This window comes from Zootoca vivipara, chromosome 13 (genome assembly GCF_963506605.1).
Source record: "Zootoca vivipara chromosome 13, rZooViv1.1, whole genome shotgun sequence".
Lineage (NCBI taxonomy): Eukaryota > Metazoa > Chordata > Lepidosauria > Squamata > Lacertidae > Zootoca > Zootoca vivipara.
The window spans coordinates 53933078-53957048 of NC_083288.1; the positions used below are offsets into that span (position 1 = coordinate 53933078).

Here is a 23971-nt window from a genome sequence, read left to right on the forward strand (position 1 = left end):
GGCAGCAAAAATCAGAATGGATTGTGTCTGAGGGACAGCTGAGCCCTGGCAGAGGCTGGTGCTGCAGTCCCTCAGAAACACCACCAGGGGCTGGAGCCTCTCTCTGATTGGCTACCTAGCCAGAGACGGGGGCGGAGCCAGCCCTTTTGGAGGGAAAATGCGAGGAGCCTTTTCTGAGGGAGTTTTGAGATGGGAGAAAGGGAGGAGGAGGAGAGGCTTTGTCTTTGTCTGAGGGAGAAGTGGCTCTGGTCGGGGGGGGGGGGAGAAGAAGGAGCCTGGCAGGGAGCTGAGAGAGAGAGGAAGAGGGGCTGGAAGCTGGATTCATTCGGGGCAGGAGGGGAAGTGGGGGGCTGAGTCTGTGGGGAGAGGGAGGGGATCCAGTCCCTAAAATAAGACACCTCAGGAGGAAAAAGGAGCCAAAGGAGGAGGCTATGAAGGAACCTGGGCTGGTCCAAAGGATTATTGGACTGCTACACCTGCCAGAACTAAGAGAAAGACAGTGAAGTAACAGTAGCATTATAAAAAACTTAGTTGGTCTTTAAGGTGCTACTGAAGGAATTTTTATTATTATTGGGGTAATGCTACTGGTTCACCTCAGAGGTATGTTGTAAGAGTTTCTTTTTATGAAGCAACACTTTGGAATGTACCATTCAGAGGCTGAGTTTGTCTCCCCATGTTGGGCCCACACCCTCCTGTGCCACCTTCCCACTGTATTCAAGGGCCACAGCTGTGAGCTCAGTCTTTTCTGGGTCTTTCACCACCACCACCACCCATTATTCCCGCTGCCACCCCTGAGGACTCTTATCTGAACACTTCACAACCAACATACCAAGGAATGATGCATCTGGAGTATAACCGATTTATTAAATAATAAGAAGTTCCTGGTAACTTTGTGTACATAAGCATGTGCTTTCAGATGTTCCTGTTCCTTTTTTTGTTTTGTTACTTTATTAAAACTGAAACAAAGGGCATTATTATGCTGTTCCTATTCTACTGCTCTAACCAACCCTGCTACCAGCCCCTCACTCCCCACTCCAACTGTCTCTATTGAAAAAGCCAGACACCATCTTGGCCATGAGTCCTGGAAGACCTGCTCCCTGCCTTGTAGGCCTTTTCACAAGTGACTGGTGGATGAACTGACTCCAGCTACAAAAGCTGAGGCTGCTGCATAAACCCTTGGACTTAGGAGGTTTGGTCGGGCGTTCTGAGGTTGGAATTTGTATCTTTATATCTTCTTGTGATTTATGTGGCTATTCATCAGTTTTGTTGTGTATTTTTTATGGATTGTTTCTAACTACTTTAATTTTATCTATTTATTTGGCTGTTTGTAAAATATTATACCACCCATCATTCAAAGATCTCAGGGCGATTCATGGTGTAAAAATACAATATAAGAATACAAAATGCATGCACACTTTGAGAGTTTCATTATAGAGCTAGTGTGATATATTGGTTAGTGTGCCGGACTATGACCTGGCAGACCTGGGTTCAAATCCCCACTCAGCCATGAAGCTCACTGTGTGACCTTGGAGGCCAGGCACTGCTTCACAGCCAAACTTACCTCACAGGATGATACAGTCAGCATTAAATGAGATGGGGAAGAACCGTATAACACCACCTTCAAGGGAAGGGTGTTATATGAATGCAATTAATGAATTTCAATAAGGACAAATGTCAGGATGTACATTTAGGCAGGCACAACCAGCTGCAAAAATATAAGATGGGGGACAACTAGATAGCCAGAAGTACACATAAAAAGCATCTAGGGCTCTTATGTCAAGTGTGAAGCACCAACAAAGAAAGGCTAATGCTATTCTAAACTGCATCAAGACAGGATAATAGAATCATAGAATTGTAGAGTTGGAAGGAGCACAGAGGGTCCTTTAGTTAGTCAAACCCCTTGAAATGCAGGAAAGTTATGTTGCATACATGGCGGGAAAGAAGGTTTCAGCTTCCTCTCAGGAACAGAGTTTATGCACTTCATTACGGATGATGCATTTTGGATTACCATCTCCATCCCTTTTGCTAGCTGCTTCCTTTGTATCTCCACAATGGCTTTTATGTCTCTGGTGCCAAACCTTTTGTGCCAGATTCTGAACCAGCTTCATCCCTGATAAACTGGAATGTGTGCAGACGAGGGAGACCAAGGTGACCAAGGGTTTGGAAACCCTTCAGATGTTTATCATGGAGAAGATTGAGAAAGAGATGTGATAGCCCTCTGCCAATATCTAAAGAGCTATGCCATGGAAGAGGGAGCAAGCTTGCTTTTTTCCTGTTCTGGTGGAAGGACCAAAACCAATGAATTGAAGAAAGGAGATTCTGAGTATACATCAGAAATAATTTCTGACTGTTTGATTGTGTAGCCAACAAGTTCAGGTGGTGGTGGACTCTTCTGGAATTGAAGGTTTTAAAGCAAAGATTGGATGGCCATCTGTCATGAATGGTTTTGTTGAATATCCTGCATTGCAGGGGGTTGGAGAAGATGACCCTCACCATCCAGTCCAATGCTACAGCTCAAAGAATCTAGGAGACTGTGATTCTCCCCACTATGAGTTCTTTGATGGGAAGTAAGATAGGACTCCTGACTAAAACTCTTTCCACATTCCAAGCATTTATATGGTCTTGCCCCTGTATGAATTATTTGGTGAGAAATGAGATAAGAGTCCTGACTAAAACTTCTTCCACAGTCCAAGCATTTATATGGGCTCTCCCAGGTATGTGTTCTTTCATGGGAAGTGAGATTGCCACTATGAGTGAATCTCCTCCCACATTCCCTGCATTGAAATGGTTTCTCCCCTGTATGAATTATTTGATGGGAAGTTAGACCTCCCTTCTGTTTAAAGCTCTTTCCACATTCCAAGCACTGATAAGGTTTCTCCCCTGTATGAATTCTTTGATGGGAAGTGAGCTTGGCGCTTTCCCTGAAGCTCTGGCCACATTCCAAGCACTGATAAGGTTTTTCTCTTCTATGAAGTCTTTGATGGGAAGTGAGATTATATTTCCAATTGAAGCTCTGGCCACATTCCAAGCACTGATAAGGTTTTTCTCTTGTATGAATTCTTTGATGGGAAGTGAGAGTGGCACTTTGACTAAAGCTCTTTCCACATTCCAAGCACTGAAAAGGTTTCTCCCCTGTATGAATTCTTTGATGGACCATGAGTTGTTCCCCCCGAATAAACCTCTTTCCACATTCCAAGCACTGATAAGGTTTCTCCCCTGTGTGAATTCTCTGATGGGAACTGAGGCTGCACCTGTAACTGAAGCTCTTTCCACACTCCAAGCACTGATATGGTTTCTCCCCTGTATGAATTCTTTCATGGATAGTGAGATGACCCCTCTGATTGAAGCTCTTCCCACAGTCCAAGCACTGATAGTGTTTCTTCCCAATGGGAGTCCTTCTTTGGGAAGTTGAATGGGAGCTTTGACTAAAGCTCTTTCCACATTCCAAATATTTACTTGGTTTCTCCTCTGTGGGGATTTCGTCATGGTCTCCCTCGTTCTTCATTTCTAATTCATCACCATCTGCAGCAAAGAGAGAAATCGATTAGAGCCTCAGCAAGAAATGGAGCCCCCAATTATTGAACAGTGTTTTGTTTTGTTTCCCTTTTTTGTATTTTCCCCACACCCTAAATTAAGTTTTTTCTAATAACATGGTTGGCGAAGCTTTTTCGTATTCCCACTTTGCCATACCAGATTCAAGCATGACAGCTGTGTTTGACATCATGACCCTCCAAGTCTAGGAGCTGTGTGTTTTCCAGCAGTACCCAGTCTTTTATCCGACACAGGCAGGCAGCTTCAAAATACAATTCCAAATATGGGAGTGCAGAACTTCTTCTGTCTTTTATATCAATGAGAATCTTATTCTTTATCCTAGGTTTATTCTCCCTCCAAATAAACTTAAACAGGTCTTTTGTCAAACTTTTAGGCATCGTGTGTCATTAAGTATTGGGATTGTTTGGAATAAAAATAGAATTTTGGGGAGAATATTCTCCCCATTGCATTCTGTCCCGTGTATCTAAATCTTTTTAATTCCCCCTCCCCAAGTTTTCACAGTTATATTATAGACGTTATGATCATTTGTTGTTCCCAAACACTTCACTTTTTTCTCTATTTTCCAGCTGGTAATTTCCCCTAAATTCATTTTGGCTTGGTTATCCATGTTTTTAACTAACATTTTGGTTTTATCTTTATTTATTTTAAACCCTGCCAATTTTTCAAATTCAATTATCTCGTTTAATAATTCTAATATACCTTCTAGAGGTTCTTCCATGGTTAAGACAATATCATCCAACTAAAGCTTTTGTTTTATAAATTTGTTCGCCCACTTTTATTCCCCTATTTTTATCATTATTCCTAAGATTTTGCAGTAAAATTTCTAAGGTAAGGATAAATAATAACAGAAAGAGTCTGCATCATTGTCTTTTTCCTTTCCTAATGTTACATTTTTATATGCCTGTTGTCTTTGCTGTCTTTGCCTGTTGTTTTAGTGAAGTATGGAAGTGAGAGCTGGACCATAAAGGCTGAAGAATTGAGGCTTTTAAATTATGGTGTTGGAGGAGACTCTTGAGAGTCCCATGGACTGCAAGATCAAACCTATCCATTCTTAAGGAAATCAGCCCTGAATGCTCACTGGAAGGACAGATCCTGAAGCTGAGGCTCCAATACGTTGGCCACCTCATGAGAAGACTCCCTGGAGCGGCTGCCGAGACCATGTAACCCCGGTCTTGAACCCCGGCTCCCAGTATGTTTCCGAGCACAATTCAAAGTGTTGGTGCTGACCTTTAAAGCCCTAAACGGCCTCGGTCCAGTAAACCTGAAGGAGCGTCTCCACCCCCATCGTTCTGCCTGGACACTGAGGTCCAGCGGCGAGGGCCTTCTAGCAGTTCCCTGGCTGCGAGAAACCAAGTTACACGGAACCAGGCAGAGGGCCTTCTCGGTAGTGTCGCCCGCCCTGTGGAACGCCCTTGCACCAGATGTCAAAGAGAAAAACATCTACCAGACTTTTAGAAGACATTTGAAGGCAGCCCTGTTTAGGGAAGCTTTTAAAGTTTAACAGACCATTGTATTTTAACATTTTGTTGGAAGCTGCCCAGAGTGGCTAGGCAAACCCAGCCAGATGGGTGGGGTAATAATAATAATAATAATATATTATATATCAGGGTCTTTAATAATAATAATAATAATAATATATTATTATTATTATTATTATTATTATTATTATTATTATTATTAAAGACCCTGATTTTGGGAAAGATTGAGGGCACAAGGAGAAAGGGACGACAGAGGATGAGATGGTTGGACAGTGTTCTCTAAGCTACGAACATGAGTCTGACCAAACTGTGGGAGGCAGTGGAAGACAGGAGTGCCTGGCATGCTCTGGTCCATGGGGTCACGAAGCGTCGGACACAACTAAACAACATTCCTCGGTCTAAGAACAGAATCCGAATGGTGGAAGGGCACCAGCGTCAGGAGGTCTCATTAGGGAAAGCCCACCTCAGTTAAAGAATGGTTTTGGTTTAAGAATGGACTTCAGGAACGGATTAAGTTCATAAAGTGAGGTAAAAACACTGTATGTGTTTTTACGCTGCTAGAATGGCTTCACAACCTGCTTATTTTTGTATTTCTCCCACACACATGGGATAGGAGGTTTAAATGTTACTCTACAGATTTAACCCTCAATCTATCTCCCATATAATGTGGCTATCCAGTTCCATGGAATTCTAGAGTCTAGAGGGACCCCAAGGGGCCATCTAGGCCAACCCCCTGCAACACAGGTATCACAGTAAATAATTCTGGACAGATGGCTATCTAGCCTCTGCTAAAAAAAACTTCAAAGCAGGAGAGGCCACCACCTTCTGAGATGTCTTCTTTCCTGCTTGGGCCAGACTCAGAAACTTACTCAAATGATCTTCATTCCATTTCACTTTTAATTTGTGTTATAAGAATTCCAAGGTCTCAAATATAAATTAAATGCTCATAAATGTATAAGGCAAACACACACATAAGTATATAAACCACGTGTCTGAAATGGTACAGGAGAGCAATCCTGAAGCCATTTTGACTCTCTCAAATTGACCTCAAATATTTCTCTGCAAGGAGGAAGGAACTGGGAAAGCCTCTCCATTGTCTTTTGCTTACCTGTCTTAAGGGCGTATTTTTGTATGAATAGGCTGAGCCTATTATGGTGCTGGAGGAGACTCTTGAGAGTCCCATGGACTGCAAGAAGATCAAACCTATCCATTCTGAAGGAAATCAGCCCTGAGTGCTCACTGGAAGGACAGATCCTGAAGCTGAGGCTCCAATACTTTGGTCACCTCATGAGAAGAGAAGACTCCCTGGAAAAGACCCTGATGTTGGGAAAGATGGAGGGCACAAGGAGAAGGGGACAGCAGAGGACGAGATGGTTGGACAGTGTTCTCGAAGCCACCAACATGAGTTTGACCAAACTGCGGGAGGCAGTGGAAGACAGGAGTGCCTGGTGTGCTCTGGTCCATGGGGTCATGAAGAGTCGACACGACTAAACGACAACAACAATATTACATTTCTCTGAGACAATATTATTATAATCTTTTCCATTGTTCCTTATATAAAGTGTTAATGCCTCTTAAGAAGGCATCACTTGGTTCCATCTTTTCCTTTTCCGTTTTTATGATACTTAACTTTTCTCTCTTTTTCGTTTCTGTTGTTTTCTTCTCTATATTTACATTAGTTTGGTTTTTGTTGCATTGTATGTTGAAAACTTTCAATAATAATAAAAAAAGGACAGAAGCTACGTCCACTTCCACAATCACTTTGAAGCCTACTTTTAAAAAAGGCCTGGGCAGTTCACATCAGCCTGATCCTTGTTTAGAAAGGCATAAGGGATGGAAGAACATTCACAGGCAAAACAGACAATAGCCTCCATTCAAGGTAAATTGTGTGGGTACGAGAATCCCAGATGCTGTAGGTGGAGATGTCAAAATCCATCAAAATCTGGGAGGTTCGTCACATATATATGTGTGGAATTTCAAAACATATTGATCCAATGGGGAGCCTTACCAAGAGAGGCCATGATCCCACAATATCAGCTATTATTCTCCTCTATGACTTCTGTATGCAGAGCTTTCTGGTCAGGGCCCAGCAACGCCCACTCCTCACCCAGGAAACGAACAGTGACGCCTTCAAAGCACAGTGAATTCTAAGGAGAAAAAAGAGAGAAAGGTCCTCCTCTTAGCCAGTATAAAGATTGTCTACTATGAACTGATTTGTAGTTTCCCGCCTTACCAAGAGAGGCCATGATCCCACAATTCTTGACTATAGCTTCCCTTTGCAGAGCTCTCTAGTCAGAATCTAGCAACGCCCACTGCTCACCCAGAAAATGAACAGCTGTGTCTTCAAAGGACAGTGAACTCTTAAAAAGAGAGAGAAAAAGGATTTCCTCTTAGCCAGTATCATAGCTGCCAAGTTCTCCCTTTTTTTAAGGGAAATTCCCTTATGCTGAATAGGCTTCCTCGTGAGAAAAGGGAAAACTTGGCAGCTATGCAGTATTAAGATTACCTTCTATGAATTGGGGGGTGTTTTTTGTTTCCTGCCTGTTAAGTGCTGCACTGTTTTAATGGGATTGTTTTGCCGCACATTTAAAGTATGGATGCTTCTTTTAACGTCTTAATGGAATTATTTTATTTTGTTGTTGTTGTGTGCATTGTTCTCCCAATGCCCCAAGGCGAACTTCAAGGGGCACATGGGGGACAATCTGCAGATGTTGGGGAAACAGATGGGGCTGGTTAGGCGAATCCTGCTTAGGCCTTGACGCACTCCAGAGGGACATGGGGCCTGCTCTGCTGGGGAGCAAGAAGACCCAAAGAAGCCCACCTGCCCCCAGCTGAGCCTCACCAGTCCCCCTTGCCTGTCTCAAGGCAGCAGCAGATGCTCCTCTCCCTCCAGGGAAAGAGAGGCATTCTGCTTGCTCCCCCACCCTGCCCAGGTAGCTGGCGGTACCTTAGATGTTGAAAAGCAGTTATTGCCCAGCCCTAGTCCTGGTTACTGGTTTTTTTTACTGTTTTTTATGGTTTGTAAACTGGTGAGAAGCGTATTTTAGGATTTCACAATAAACAGACAAATAAGACTGGAATGATTGATAAATAATGGTAATGACATTCAGAAGGAGAATTAAGGTGAGGTGGAAGTTCCATATTCTTAGCATGTAAATCTTCTTCAATTACATTGTCAGTCTTTGTTAAGGGCAATTTTGACAGAAGCCAAGAGAAAGAGGCGAGAGATTCGTTTCACTCCAGAGGACCCCTGGCTGCCCCACCCCTCCTCCTCTTTCCCCACAGGGCACTTCCCCCTACCTGATCTGCTTCTACAGCTGCTGCTTCCCCACTGCCACCAAGAAAAGATGGAGGAAGAGGTCTTGCCAGCAATCTCCTGTCACCTACGAGAGACAAAGATAAGTGGCATGACGCTTCTCATTGCCTTTCTAACTTACAGGTGGGCCTAAGAGAAAGTAAAGATGTCACTCAGGAATTTCCAGAGGGACAAATGTAAGGTTCTTCACTTAGGCGGGAAGCGCCAGCCACAAAAACGTAAGATGGGGAACAAAGGGGTGTTCGTAGATTGTAGGCTGCATCCACAGAAGTCTAGAGTCCAGATCACTGAAGTAATAACTCCACTCTATTCTACTTTGGCCACCTCATGAGAAGAGAAGACTCCCTGGAAAAGACCCTGATGTTGGGAAAGATTGAGAGCACTAGGAGAAGGGGACAACAGAGGACGAGATGGTTGGACAGTGTTCTTGAAGCTACGAACATGAGGTTGACCAAACTGCGGGAGGCGGTGGAAGACAGGAGTGCCTGGCGTGCTCTGGTCCAGGGGGTCACGAAGAGTCGGACACGACTAAACAACAACAACAAATATTCTGCCTTGGGCAGACCCCTCCTGGAGTTATGGGAACCAAAACTGTGGAAGGATATGAAGGCACTGGGAGGTGTGCAGAGGAGGGCAAGCAGGTGATTGAGGGTCTGGAAGCCAAGCCTTATGAGGAATGGTTGAGGGGCACCCCTGGCTGCCCCACCCCTCCGCCTCTTTCCCCACAAGGCTCCTACCCCCTACCTGAGCTGGTTCCACAGCTGCTGCTTCTCCGCCCCCAAGAAAAGATGGAGGAGGAATCTTCCCCCACCCTGAACGGCTTTACCTTTGGATGGGGGGGGGGGTGTCCCATGCTGCATGGCTTTGGAAGACCCCCTATGCACCCTCCCCTGCAGGCAGCCCTGGGACGGACCCCCTTCTCCCCAATGCACCCTCTGGGGAAGCGAGAGGAGGCTCACCAGATCCCCGAAGAGGCGGGGCAGAGAGCGGGCAGATCCCTTCGTCTCTCTCTCGAGGAAGGAAGGCAGGCGCTGCGGAGGGAGGGGCTTTGGCTCTGGAGGACCTGCCCGCTTCGCCTTCCTTTCCTGTCCTCTCTAGGAATGCAGCTCCACTCCTCATAACCCTTTAACCCTTGGCCAGCCGAGCGCACCCTTCTCTCCCTTTCCAAAGCAGGATCGTCGCGCATCCCCGCCGGGGAGGATATTTTTTTTGAGGGGGGCCTTCTTGGCTGGGGAGCTGAGCTGCTCCCTCCCTTGGAAACAGCAGCAGGAGGGACAGCTGGCAGGGAGGGGGAAAGGCTCTGCCAGGAGGAGGAAACAGCAATGGAGAATAGGAGGGTTGGGGGGGACCCCCAGGGTCATCTAGTCCTGCCTCCTCCTGCAATGCAGGAATCTCAACTGAAGCATCCACGACGGGTGGACATCCCTGCTCTGTTTAAAGACCTTCAAGGAAGGAGAGTCCGTCAGCTTCCGAGGGAGTCCCAGTATTTCGTGGAATCTCCTTTCTTGTCCTTTTAATCCTTTGGTCCAGAGTGATGGATGGACTCCAGCTGCAAAAGCTGAGACTGCTGAAGAGGACAGAGGCCATCATGGCTGTGAGTCCTCTAAGACCTTCTCCTGCCTTGCAGGCCTTTTCCCATGTGGCCTAGGAAAGTCCAGACTGACTCCAGCTACAAAGGTTGAGGCTGCTGATTTGTGCCTGCCCATTCTTCATAGCAATTCCCTTCCTTCTGCCCCAGTAATAGGGCAATGAATGTCACAGGCACTTTTCCAGCTCAAGGCAGCAGACATAGTTCCATGCCCTTCCAAGTTCCCACGCTTTAAAACCACAATTTTAAAAAGCCACAGTTATCCAATGCTAAAAAACCAGCACCTAAGACAGTTCAGTAAATGCCTGGGACCTCCAAACAGGTGTCAATAGGCAGAAAACATTTTGGGGGGGGAGGGAGGGGCAAGGAATAGCGTGCCTGGTTCACACCCTTCTCTGCTCTCCATCCATTTTCTTTAGCATACTGCAGTACTGGAGAAATGATACTGGTCCACCTTATATGGATGTTTGTTTTTATGAAGCGCTTTAAACACTTCATAATGTCCCATGAAGAAGTCTAGTTTATCTCCCCATGTTGTGCCCCCTTTGCCATCACTCAGAGGTCCTCCGGCAGTGCCCACACCTCCCTGCACCACCTTCCCACTTTTTTTCAAGGGGCCTTTCACCAAACACCCCCTTGATTCCCGGTGCCACCCCAGAGAACTCATATCTGAACACTTCACCCCCAACATGGCAAGGAATGACGTGTCTGGTGCAGTATAACCGTGTTGTTAAAATATAAACAGGAAGTTCAAGGTAACTTTGTGTACAAAAGCATGTCTTTCAGATGTACATGTTTTATGAAAAATGTAAAAATAGGCATTATGCAGTTCCTATTCTACTGATCTAACCAACCCTCCTTCACAACTCCCACCGCTCTCCCACCCCACTCTAACCTCCAACTGTCTCTCCGGAAGTGGCCAGAAACCATCTTGACTGCGAGTCCTGGAAAACCATCTCCCTGCCATGCAAGTCTTTTTCCACATGGGCTAAGACAGAAGGACCCAGTGCTACAAAGGTTGAGGCTGCTGAAGAGGACAGAGATCATCCTGGCTGTACTTCTCCTTCCCATGTGGCCTAGGAACGCCCAGACTGACTCCAGCTACAAAAGCTGGGGCTGCTGAACAACTCTTGGGTTTAACAGGTTTTGGGGGGGTTGTAGCTGTAGGTTTTTGTATCTTTATTTTAGAACTTCTCATGATTTATGTGGGTATTCTTCAGTCTGGCTGTGTATTCTGAAGTTTTATTTATTGTTTATGACTACTTTGCCATTTCATTTATTACATTTGTATAATGACTTTCACCAGAAGATCTGAGTGCTTCACAGCATAAAAATACAAAATAAAAACACAAAATACATAATAAAAGCAAGAATCAAAACAAAAGAATAACCACCTTCCCACAAACACATTTGAAAGGACATACTGTGGTACCTTGGTTCTCAAACGCCTTGGTCCTCAAACAACTTGGAACCTAAACACTGCAAACCCAGAAGTAAGTGTTCCGGTTTGTGAACTTTTTTTGGAAGCCAAACATACGCTGTTTTGAGTGTTAGGCTTCCGATTTGAGTGCCCCACTTCCATTTTTAGTGCCCCACTTTCATTTTGAGTGTTATGCTGAGGTCTGTCCTTTTTTTTGCTATTTATTTTTGCGACTCTTTTTTGTGTGTGTCTGTGTGGTACCCAGTTCATTTACTGATTGTGTGACTGCAGTACATGGTTTATTGCTTTCATTTTATGGATCAATGGTATCTAGTAGTAAAATTCATGTTAAATTGCTGTTTTAGGGGTTGTTTTTAAAAGTCTGGAATGGATTAATCCATTTTGCATTAGTACTTTCTATGGGTATGGGAAAGCGTATCTTGGTTTTGTAACACTTTGGTTTTGGAACGGACTTCCAGAATGGATAACGTTCGAGAACCAAGTACCACTGTAGACGGTTACTCACCCTTTCTCTCCCCCCCCCCCAGCTAACAGTACCTTAAATACACTATTATATTATTGTTTTGATACATGTGTACAGAACTTTTAAGTACAAGGACCAGAACACTGCGCCTAAACGTGAAGCAGAAGCGCACACATGCACAATTTTAGAGAGTTTCATGGCAGAGGTAATGTGGTATAGTGGTTAAAAATGCCAGAATATGACTTGGCAGACCTGGGTACAAATTCCTACTCAGCCATGATGCTCACCAGATGTCCTTGGGGGCCAGGCACTGCTTCACATCCTGACCAACCTCTCAGGGTTATTGTCAGGATTAAAAGAAGAGGGGGAGAACCTTGGAGGAAAAGGAGGTGTTTGAATGCAATACTGTAAATGAATTTCAGTAGGGACAAATATCAGGTTCTACACATAGGCAGGAATAGCATGCATATATGTGAAAAGGATCAAGGGATACAGGCTTGTAGTGAGTCAACAGTGAGATGCAGAAGAATAAAAAGCTAATGCTATTCTAGGTGCATCAACATAGAATCATACAGTTGGAAGGAACCCCAAGGGTCTTCCAGTCCAACCCCCTGCAATGCAGGGGTGCTATCTTGCACACATTTTGTCTCCACAATGGCTTTGATGCCTCTGGCGATAAACCTTTTGAGCCAGAGTTCTAGATCTGCTTCATCCCTGACAAGCTGGAACGAGTGCAGAGGAGGGAGACCAAGGTGATCAAGGCTCTGGAAACCAAGACTTTGGAGAAAGAGTTGAGGGAGCTCAGATGTTTATTATGGAGAAAAGGAGATGGAGAAGGAGATCTGAAAGACATCTTCCAATATCTAAAGGGCTGTGCCATGGAAGATTAAGCAAACTTGCTTTTTCCTGTTCCGGTGGAAGGACACACCAGTGCATTCAAGATACAAGTAAGGAGAATCTGACTAAACATCAGGAAGAACTTTCTGACAGCAAGAACTGTTTGACCGTGGAACATATAAGTTCAGGTGGTGGTGGACTCTTCTGGAATTGAATGATTTTAAGCAAAGGTTGGATGGCCATCTGTCATGAATGCTTTTCTTGAATATCCTGTGTTGCAGGGGGTTGGAGAAGATGACTCTCACCATCCAGTCCAATGCAACAATTCAATGATTCAAGGGGAATCTGATTCTTCCTGCTGTGAGTTCTTTGATGGGAAGTGAGAAAGGACTCCTGACTAAAACTCTCTCCGCATTCCAAGCATTTATATGGTCTCTCCATTGTATGAATTATTTGATGGGAAATGAGATAGGAGTCCTGACTAAAACTCCTTCCACATTCCAAGCATTTATGTGGACTTTCCCAGGTATGAGTTCTTTGATGGGAAGTGAGACTTCCCTTCTGTGTGAATCTCATTCCACATTCCAAGCACTGATAGGGTTTCTCCCCTGTATGAGTTCTTTGATGGAAAGTGAAAGAGTCGCTCCGACTGAAGCTCTTTCCACATTCCAAGCACTGAAATGGTTTCTCCCCTGTATGAATTATTTGATGGGCAGTGAGTTTGATGCTTTCACTGAAGCTCTTTCCACATTCCAAGCACTGATAAGGTTTTGTATGAATTCTTTGATGGGAAGTGAGATTATATTTCCAGTCGAAGCTCTTTCCACATTCCCAGCACTGATATGGTTTCTCCCTTGTATGGATTTTTTGATGGGAAGTGACATAGGCCTTTGTACTGAAGCTCTTCCCACATTCCAAGCACTGATAAGGTTTCTCTCCTTTATGAATTCTTTGATGGGTAGTGAGATTTTGTTTCATGTTGAAGCTCTTTCCACATTCCAAGCACTGATAGGGTTTCTCCCCTGTGTGAATTCTTTGATGGGCCGTGAGATGGGACCTCTGACGGAAGCTCTTCCCACATTCCAAGCACTGATACGTTTTCTTCCCAATGGGATTTCTTGGATGGGATGAGGAATGGGAGCTCTCTCCACACTCCACATTTTGATATGGGTTCTCCACTGTGTGGATTTTGTCATGGATTTGCTGGTTATTAATTTCCAATTCATCACCACCTGCAACAAAGAGAGATATGGATTTGAGCATCAGAAGGAAGAAAAGTCCATAATTATTGAACAAAGCACATCACTGCTTCTGTTGTAGGAAACCCTATAGGGAGTTAGATGGGAGGTCTTAGTAAAGGAATCACTGCCTTTCTTGACCGGCATTCACTGAGATATTTATGGCAACCTGACTCAAAAAGCCTGGCTCTTTTCTGGGATGTTTTTCCCCCCTTCCCTATCATGGAATCCACACCATCTCCAAGGTCAGTAGTCTCTTTGGTCATCCAAAACTGACAAGCAGAAACAGAAAATTTGACAGAAGCTACTTCCAGTTCAGCTAACATACATTGAATCCTGAATTATTCCAAACAGCTCCAGTGATTGGCAATGGAAGAAGTTTCAAAGAATGGCAAAGAGATATTACAATATTTATCTGGCAGGGGAAGAAACCAAGAATAAAGTTTAAAAAATTAATTGATGCAAAGGAAAGAGGTGGTCTTTCCCTGCCTGATGTAAGATTACACTGGTACCTTGGTTCTCAAACTTAATCCGTTCCAGGTGTCTATTCGACTCCCAAAACTGTTCAAAAACCAAGGTTCAGCTTCCGATTGGCTGCAGGAGCTTCCTGCACTCAAGGGGATGCCACGTCGGATACTTGGCTTCCAGAAAATGTTCGCAAACTGGAACACTTACTTTTGGGTTTGCAGCATTCGGGAGCCGATTTGTTTGGCAACTAAGCCATTTGAGAACCAAGGTACCACTGTTTATTATGCCTTTACTGGTTAAAGGAGTGGTTAACATTGAGAACTGTTCAAATTGTGGAGTTAGAAGGACATGATCATAAATTTGGCTGGTACGCATATTTGTGGTATGGAAAAACTGAAAGGCATAACACTTTCATGAATCATGTTATTAGGAAAAACATATATAGTTTGGGATAAATATAAAAACTTGCTGGAAAATAGAAGCCATAATGGCAAAATATTATTAGAATGGTAGACAAAAAATGAACATGTCAAATCTCTGATGATACATTGAGCGATGGATATTTGATATAACATTGAAATGGCAGCATGGGAAAGATTGTGGAATGGAGATTTGAAATTTACAGCATGTTACGAGTTAAAAGAACACTATATGAAAATGATGTATAGCTGGTATTTGACTCCTAGTAACTTAGCTAAAATGTACAAGACCAAATCAAATGCCTGCTGGGAATGTCAAGTGAAGGAAGGTACATTTTTTCACATGTTGTGTTCGTGTAAGAAAGTAAAAGTCTTCTGGGAAATGATTTATAATGAGTTGGAGAAAAATGCTGAAAATAACCTTTGTTAAAAAACTGGAAGCTTCCCTTTCAGGTATAATGGGGGGAAAGGTACCCAAAGATCAGAAAAAACTGTTTATGTATGCTACCACATCTGCCTGAACGGTATATGCCCAAAGATGGAAAGAAAAAGCAGTACCAACAAAAGACGATTGGCAAGTAAAACGGAGGGAAGAGGCTGAGATTGCGAAACTTGCCAGAAGAATAAGAGATCAACATGAGATACTTCTTTTTAACAGAATGAGGACATTTTGCTGAATATATAAAGAGAAATTGTAAACAATTAAAAACGTTAGCAGGATTGACATAAACATGAGCAGTAAGAAATATGTTAAAGCAAGTATAAAGGATACATTTGCAAATAGATTTGAATTGTTTATGCAGTAAGGATACGATATCAAATAAGGAACCCCAGAGTTGGGGAGGGAAGGAAGTGGCAGAAAATGTAGATTGAATTTGTTTAGATTTAAATTTTGTTGTTGAAACATTGTAGAATGTAAAAATGCTGTGGTCTAAACAACAGAGCCTAGGGCTTGCTGATCAGGTCGGCGGTTCGAATCCCTGCAACGGGGTGAGCTCCCGTTGCTCGGGCCCAGCTCCTGCCAACCTAGCAGTTCGAAAGCACATCAAAGTGCAAGTAGATAAATAGGGACCGCTCCAGCGGGAAGGTAAACGGCGTTTCCGTACGCTGCTCTGGTTTGCCAGAAGCAGCTTAGTCATGCTGGCCACAGAAGCTCTGTACAAAAAAACACCAGCTCCCTCAGCCTGTAAAGCGAGGTGAGCGCTGCAACCCCAGAGTCGTCCGCGACTGGACCTAATGGTCAGGAGTCCCTTTACCTTTTATAAGTTCATACCAGCCTGATCTCTGTTTAAGGTAAAGGTAAAGGGACCCCTGACAATTAAGATCTCTGTTTAGAAAGGCATAATTGGAGGAAGTATATTCTCAGACAAAACAGTCCTCTATTCAAGGTGACTTGTGGAGGTGTTAGAAGCCAAGCTGCTGAAGGTAGCGGCGCGCTATTGAGCTCCATCAAAATGGAATTTCAAAACAGATCCCATGATCCAACTAGGAGCCTTACTGAGAGAGGCCAGGATACCACGATTCTCCTCTGTAACCTCCTTATGCAGAGCTCTCTGGTCAGGATCCAGCAACGCCCACTCCTCCTCCGTGAAACGAACAGTGACATCTTCAAAGCACACTAGACCCTAAAAGGAAATAAGAAGGTTCTCCTCTTAGACAGTATAGAGTCCATATTTGCAGTGTATGCAATGGTCATTTTTGCCGTGGTTAACAGATGAGTTATAAATTCCTTATTTCCTGACTGTACAGGTTAAGCAGCGCCAGTCCTGGGGTCACAGGTTCTGTCGGGCTTGTGATCAAAGAGATCTTTGCAAAAACCTTTTCCCAGAACTCAGCTATTTTTGGACACTCTCACCACATGTGTCGGCAGTGCTATTTTTCTAGAAAAGGAGGCGTCGGAACTTACCAGAAGCATCTCCTTTGTTCTCTTATAAAGGTAAAAAAGGCAAATGACCCTGGATGTTTAAGTCCAGTCCAAGGCGATTGTGGGGTTGTGGCACTCATCTCACTTTTCAGACCAAGGGAGCTGGTGATTGTCCACAGACAGCTTTCCGGGACATGTGGCCAGCATGTTCTGGCGCAACGGAACATCGTGAAAAGTGCCAAAGCGCACTCTTATAATGGCAATGGTTCCCAGCTGAAAGGTTCCATAATTCAGTTCCAGCGAGTTCCCATTCAAAAAAGGGTGTTGGTATGTCCTACTGGTACACCCTCTCCAACACATGGGAGAAATTTTGGGGTTTATATAGGCTAGGCGTCTAGGTGTTAAGTACCAACCGTGCATAATTTTAAGGACTCTTTCTCTGGTTGTTGCTGATCTAAGTTTATATGGCACTCTTGTCTGTATTTATTATTATTTATTCTATTCTGTTCTGTAATTGCTCCTTCCATGAATTTTGCCTCCGTTTCTTATACAGTTGGTATTTTTGCTGTGCTTAAATTTTTTATTCTTATTTCTGAAGGGGAGGATTTTGTACAAACAAGAGAAAAATTATTTGAACACTTGGTGAAGTTTTGTTTTGTGGGGGGACAACGTTCTCCTGCTTTGCTTTTAATACCAGTTATAATTGCAATATTTCTGTTCTTAATCTCATGGCTAAGAGCCTACTAAAGCCCTATAGATGGAGCTCCTGTAAGGAGCTAAATGGAGACACGTTCATCACAACTTGGGTCCCATTGAAAAACCAGCACAATCACGCTGCTTAAGGTGTATGTTATTAGAGTCTCTCAAGGTCAGAACGGGCGTTTGGCCAATTGTGCACGATGACCTTTGAAATCTGAGGCCTCGAAAATGATTTCTGCATCAACCCGTGGACGTTGAGATCCATTCCCCCGCTGCCACAGCAGCACCTCTCCTTGTTGGAGTGAGGGAGTCATGTTCTATCTGGCCACCCAAGTTCACAGCTGGGCTCCCCTCACTCGTCTACTGACTTCAGCCTAGGGTTGGAGGGGATCCAATGCAAAACATCGGATAAGTCCGAGTTCTTAGATGCGTTATCCCGCACATTGATGTTGTTGTTCCCAAGAGTCCTGACTTGCCTCAGGTCCTTGGTTCTCTGCTGCCCTGCATTAAGAACAGGCACAATCAGGCCTTTAAGCAGTGGATCAGCGCCACTGTATTAGATGGCTTGCTAACTGCTTAGAAGCCTATTTTAGTGTCCAGTGATATAAAAATGGAACTGCAAGGACTGATAATGAACACTAGTGTCATTCAGAAGGCTAGCTTATTCTCAGCAGATAAACATTATGGGATGGCATTTTCTGAAGAGCTGCTGTGACAGAAGCAAAGAGGAGCAGAGATACTTGTTCAGGTCCAGAAACGCCCTGTGTCCCCCACCCTCAGCCTCTCCCCCCCCCCAAGGCTCCTTCCCCCTACCTGATCCGGTTCCTCTGCCGCTGCTTCCCCTCCACCAGGATGATGAAGAGATGGATGAGGAGGTCTTGCCGGCATCCTTCTTTCACCTGCGAGAGACAAAGGCAAGTGGGCAGCCAGGAATGCATGATGCTTCTCTCAGAGCTGAAGCAGTGCATCTCTAGCTACAGATTAAGAAATTACTCCCCTGTACCTACTTCATATTTAATTGTGCAAAACTATATATCAGGCTCCTCTGGGCTCTGGGCCTCAAGTGTCTTCCCCAAAAAGATCAAAAGAACCACTAGATTACTTTCAAAACCAACAGAATGGGACCAAACTGAGAAAATGCTCCTTCCTTCTTACCCAGTGGCTTATCTCTGGTGTCCAACAGAGACTTCTCTACTTCAGAGGAATCAGAACCCATTTCAGCAAACGGATCCTTTGCCTGAAACAGAGATGGGGAAAAGAATCAGAATAGGAATGGCAGAGGCAAAGACGTTAGCGGCATCTGATATCCTTCTTTGGGTGTTTCCAAAAAAGGGTGAGATTTAGGGACCCTCTCCCTCCTGATCAGAGCCCCTTTTCCAGAGGAAAGTCTCTCTCACCTGCTTCTCCACCTGCTTCCTCTCCTCTGCCTGACTCAGGAGGAAACCTTCAGCCAGGGCCACCGCCTGGGAACTGGTCTCCGCTCCGCATTCCCTCACCCAGCACTCCATCTCCGGGGGAAGGACAGCCAGGAACTGCTCCAAGATCACCAGGTCCAGCATCTCAGCTTTCGTGTGCCTTTCCGGCTTCAGCCATTGACAGTCAAGGTGGTAGAGTTCGCTGCAAACCTCTCGGGGTCCTTTGGCTTCCAGGTAGCAGAACTCCCTAAACTGCCGGCTCTGCGCCTCTGAGCGAAGGGTGTCCTCCTTGCCCAGGATCTTCTGCACAGAGTTTTCCCAGAATCCTCCACTGCTCCCAGTTTCCATGGCCTGGCCTCTTCCTGCTTCAAGGCCAGCTGAGTCTTGCTCATCCATGTGTTCTCTCAGGAAGCCTCCAAGACACAGGAAGGATCCCCTTGGTCCTCTGCCAAGTTCTGTTTGTCCGAATTAGAGGCGCTAGAAAATCCAACAAAGAAAAAACATTGTTCTGTTATAAAATCCAAACACGGTCAAGAGGAGAAAAATGTTCCCTGAGCAAGCGTGGATGAGTCTCGCTAGGAACCAAGGCTGGACTGCACCACTGGCCGGACTTTGAGCTTTGTTTTAAGGGGGAAAAAAGAGAAATAATGCTCTTGCGCTCCTAGAAGGAATGTGACCTGAAATGTATCAGGCTTGCTACTCCCCACCCCCACAGCAAGACAAACTACTGAGATGGGGTCCCTTTTTCCTTGTTCTGAGGGCCAGATCCTCATCTGGGAAACCTCCTGAGGGCAGGTAAAGTAGGACCTACCTTCTTTCTGTGATTGTAAGTTGTTTTAAACCAGGCATCCCCAAACTTCAGCCCTCCAGAGGTTTTGGACTACAATTCCCATCATCCCTGACCACTGGTCCTGTTAGCTAGGGATCATGGGAGTTGTAGGCCAAAACATCTGGAGGGCCGCAGTTTGGGGATGCCTGTTTTAAACTGTTTTAGATATTGTGCCCTGGGAATTCAGGATGGTGGCTGTGTAATTAATACTGTTACACAGCAGAACCCCCACATCCGCTTGGGGTACTTCTGGATCCAACATAGTCCCTTGAGTGTCCACTTCAACATCCGACTAGTTTGCCAGCTGCAGTCCCTTTGCGAGGACGTGGCCAGGGGACTCCATGCTCTGCTTCCGATGGGATCCTTGCAATGCCCTCCATGGGCAGCTGTGCTTCAGGAGGACTCGGAAATCGATGAAAAGCGGGGGCCAAATGATGGGCTGGTTTCCCTCTCTTTATTCATGGCATTTCTATCCACCTTTTCCCCAGTCAGCTCCAACAGGGATCCATGGGTCTAGCTCATCCGTCTCCTGACCAGCATTTTAGTGGAGATTCCTGCATTGCACATGTTTGGACTAGATGACTATCGTGGTTCCCTCCCCACACTATAATTCTGACATTCAATTCAACCCCTCCCCGGATCCTTTGCAGAGAGGGTGTGGAAAGGACCCCCTGTTCCCCGATTTTTGGGGGGTCCCCCTGCACCCTCCCCTGCAGCTCCGGGGCCCCCCTTCCCCCCCACGCACCCTATGCAAGAAGAGAGATGAGACTCACTCGATGCAGAAGGCGCCCCCGAGGAGACAACAGCTGCCTCCTCTGGCAGGAAGGTACTGGGGAGGGAGGGGCTTGGACACTGGAAGACCCGCCCCCAGCCTTCATTTCTGGTCCTCTCTAGGAATCCAGCTCAGTTCCTCTTAACCCTTGGCCAGCCGAGCTCTACAAGCTCCGGCCCATGTCCCTCCCCATCGACACTCCTTTTATGTGGGGAGGGGGGACTAATCAGAAAACAAGTAATATTAAAGGAGAAGCCAGTTTTGTAACAGGAAAAGCTCCTGCTGAAAGAACACGATGAAATTTCGTTGGAACAAATCTCCTGGCAACATTTCATAAGCCATTTCCTCCGGGGGGGGGGGGTTCTCTCTTCTTCTTTTTTGCCTGCCCATCCCTGGCGGCAACTCCCTTCCTTCTGCCCCAGCAACGAGGGCAAAGTCACAGGCACCTTTCAAGCTCAAGGGGCAGAGCTCCGTGCCCCCTCCAGAGCAGCCCCAGTTTAAAGTCACAGTTTCAGAAAGCAACAAGGATGCAATATTAAGGGGTGTCTCTGGGGTGTGTGTGTGTGTGTGTGTGTGTGTGTGAGAGAGAGAGAGAGAGAGAGAGAGAGAGAGAGAGAGAGAGAGAGAGAGAGAGAGATGGACAGCTGAGCCCTGGCAGTGTCCGGTGCTGCAGTCCCTCAGCAACACCACCAGGGGTCCGGAGCCTCTCTCTGATTGGCTACCTAGTCAGAGACGGGGGCGGAGCCCGACCTTTTGGAGGGAAAGTGCGAGGAGCCTTTTCTGAGGGAGTTTTGAGATGGGAGAAAGGGAGGAGGAGGAGGAGAGGCTTTGTCTTTGTCTGAGGGAGAAGTGGCTCTGGTCTGGGGGGAAGAAGAAGGAGCTTGGCAGGGAGCTGAGAGAGAGGGGAAGAGGGGCTGGATTCGGGGAAGTGGGGGGCTGAGTCTGTGGGGAGAGAAAGAAGGATGCCCAGCCAGGCAAGGGGGCGGAGGGAGGGGATCCATTCCCCAAAATAAAACACCTCAGGAGACGGAGGAAAAGGGAGCCAAAGGAGGAGGCTGGGAAGGAACCTGGGCTGGGCCCAAAGGATTATTGGACTAAGGGAAGGATCGAGCAAGAGAGAGAAGGAGCAGAAACCGAGGTGAGAAACAGGAACATCTCTTTACCTGAAGTGTAACAGCTCATTTTAGCAAGTGGAGTTTAAGAAAAGCTGTGCATATGCTCCTGGTCTCTTACAGGAATGGTATAAAAGTGTTGTTTTTTATGAAGCACTTTGAAAAACGCTTCAGAATGTACCATGTGGAGGTTGTTGATCTCCCCATGTTGTGCCCACACCCTCCTGCACCGCCTTCCCACTGCTTCAAGGGGCAGAGCTGTGAACTGGGTCTTTACTGGGCCTTTCACCAAACACCCCCTTATTCCCACTGCCACCCCAGAACTCTTACCTGAACACTGCACCCCCAACGTAGCAAAGAATGAGGTGTGACGTGGAGTACAACTGATTTATTAAAAATAAATACAAAGTTCAAGATAACTTGGTGTAGATAAGTTAGAAAGAAAGAGGGGGGAAGGATGGAGCTCCTGTCCGCCCCGCCCCCTAGCTCAGGCTGCTCCTCCCCCTTCCCATGTTCCTGTCGCTGGCTACAGCCGCAGAGGGGGTGAAAACAGCCCGATTTCAGGCTGCTTCTTGCCCTCCCCACGTTCTTGTTGCTGGCTGCAGCCGCGGAGGGGGCGAAAACAGCCCGATTTCCATAACCCGCAGCGACTTTCCCCCTTCACTTTTCGGAAGGAAAAAGTGCAGGTTATGGTCCATAAAATACGGTGATTATTTATTTATTTTTGCTTCTGGGGGGGGCAGCTGCCTCCCCTGCCCCTCGCTGGGTATGCCCATGCTCCACCACACTCGTTGGCAAAAAATTCCACTGTTGAAGAGCTATTACTGTCAGGAAGTTATTCCTAATGTTTAGGTGGAATCTTCTTTCTTGTAGTTTGAATCCATTGCTCCGTGTCTGCTTCTCTAGAGCAGCAAAAAACAACCTTTCTCCCTCCTCTATATGACATCCTTTTATTACATTTCAACATGGCCATCATATCTCCCCTTAACCTTCTCTTCTCTAGGCTAAACATACCCAGCTCCCTAAGCCGTTCCTTTAAATACAAGCACCAGAACACTGAGCCTAAACTTAAACAGACGCGCATGTATGCACACTTTCCAAGAGTCTCATGACAGAACTAGTGTGGTATAGTGGTTAGAGGGTCAGAATACGACTTGGCAGACCTGGGTTCAAATACCCACTTGGTCATGATGCTCACATCTTTCAATATGCAAACGGCTGTGCCATGGAAGATGAAGCAAACTTGTTTTCTCTGACTCTGGTGGAAGGAGGACCCAAAACAATGGATTTAAGATAGAAGGAAGGAGATTCTGACTAAACATCAGGAGGAACTTTATAGCAGTAATGTCACGGTGGCCGGAGTGGACTACTTCAGAGTAACGACGCCACGCAGCTCTGCATTTTATTCTTTTATTGGTGCTGCGTATTTACAGTGCTCAAGTCATTGCTATTTACACGGAGTGATGTGGTCAGTCGGTTTCAGAACCTCCTAATGGCTTTTGGCGCGTCTTTCTCCAACACAAAAGCTTTGGCAGACCCATCCTCTTGCCCCTCCTCTTCCTGCGTAATTCTGGAGTTGGGGGGATGGGTCTTCCCCCCTTGCTTGCCCCTTCCTGTCCCACCTGGGACCCTGGCTCCACTACCTTGCCTGAGCCTCGGACACGACTTCCTGCTTCCCCACTGGAATCGGAACTCTCCCTGCTTTCCCCTTTGCTCGGGGACGGGCTTGAACTCAGGAGGGGAGGGACTTCGCGATATCCCCTGTCCCTCACATCCACCCCCCTCCCAAGCTCTCCTTCACCCCTCCCCAGGCCCCCCCCATGTGTCGGTGACGACTGGAAGCCTAAGAACTCAGTGCTCTCCGAGCCCGTTGGTGTGAATACCTCCCCCCAGTCCTGCGAGCCCCCCCCTTCCGCCTGGGAGGACGGGAATCCCAAAAAGTCCGTGGCGTCAGAGCTGGTGGGGGTAAAAACGTTCTGCCAATCTGCTCCTTCCTCTGACTGGGTGGATCTCGGTGACACCCATACCTCATCCTCTGGTTCCTCAAACTCCGCTTCCCAGCGCCATGGTGAGCTGCTCTCCCGTGCCTCCTCCTCCTCCCCCTCCCTTTCCATGTGCCAGGGCTTGGGTCTGTGGGGAAAGAGGGCGTGAAATTCTTCCACCAAGAATTCCTCCTGTATCTGCGTGGCTGGGACCCATTCATTCTGGGACGGTGGAGCATCCTCCCATGCCATGAGGTACTCCAGTCCCCCCACCCCCCACCTTGAATCCAGGATGGCCGTGGCCTCATTGAGTTGCTCCCTGCCTTCCCTCTCCCCCCCTCCCTCGGGGGTTTGTTCGCTGTCTCGGAGCCTGCTGCTTTCCCTGTACGGCGACAGCAGCGATCTATGAAACACTGGATGCACCCTCATGTCCTCTGGCAGTGCCAGCCTGTATGCCACCGGGTTGACCTGTTGCGTGACCGTGAAGGGGCCCAGCCT

The 23971-nt window shown here is 46.2% G+C and overlaps 2 protein-coding genes and 1 long non-coding RNA gene across 3 annotated transcripts in view; all 3 read right to left on the bottom strand.

Annotated features, from left to right (window-relative positions):
* Positions 1–408: 408 nt before the first annotated feature.
* LOC118095780 (zinc finger protein 420-like) lies at positions 409–20440 on the bottom strand. Its single transcript, XM_060281405.1, has 9 exons — positions 20381–20440; positions 18761–19255; positions 18519–18600; positions 18177–18262; positions 16299–16425; positions 12927–13907; positions 8331–8413; positions 6139–6307; positions 409–3522 (listed from the first exon to the last, which is right to left on the bottom strand). Exons 2-9 carry the CDS (start codon positions 19172–19174, stop codon positions 2435–2437), a joined length of 3030 nt encoding a protein of 1009 aa, XP_060137388.1. The 5' UTR covers positions 19175–19255; positions 20381–20440; the 3' UTR covers positions 409–2434.
* On the bottom strand, positions 7186–9376 carry LOC132593078 (uncharacterized). The gene is made up of 3 exons (XR_009558492.1): positions 9306–9376; positions 8331–8413; positions 7186–7390 (listed from the first exon to the last, which is right to left on the bottom strand). It is a non-coding gene; the product is annotated as an uncharacterized LOC132593078 (long non-coding RNA).
* Positions 20441–21305: 865 nt separating the features above from the next.
* Positions 21306–23971, bottom strand: part of LOC132591148 (zinc finger protein 260-like) — a 29060-nt gene continuing 26394 nt past the window's right edge. Inside the window, exon 6 of the mRNA XM_060281406.1 lies at positions 21306–22837. The gene's annotated coding sequence lies outside the window, so the exon portion shown is untranslated. The remainder of the gene's footprint in view (positions 22838–23971) is intronic.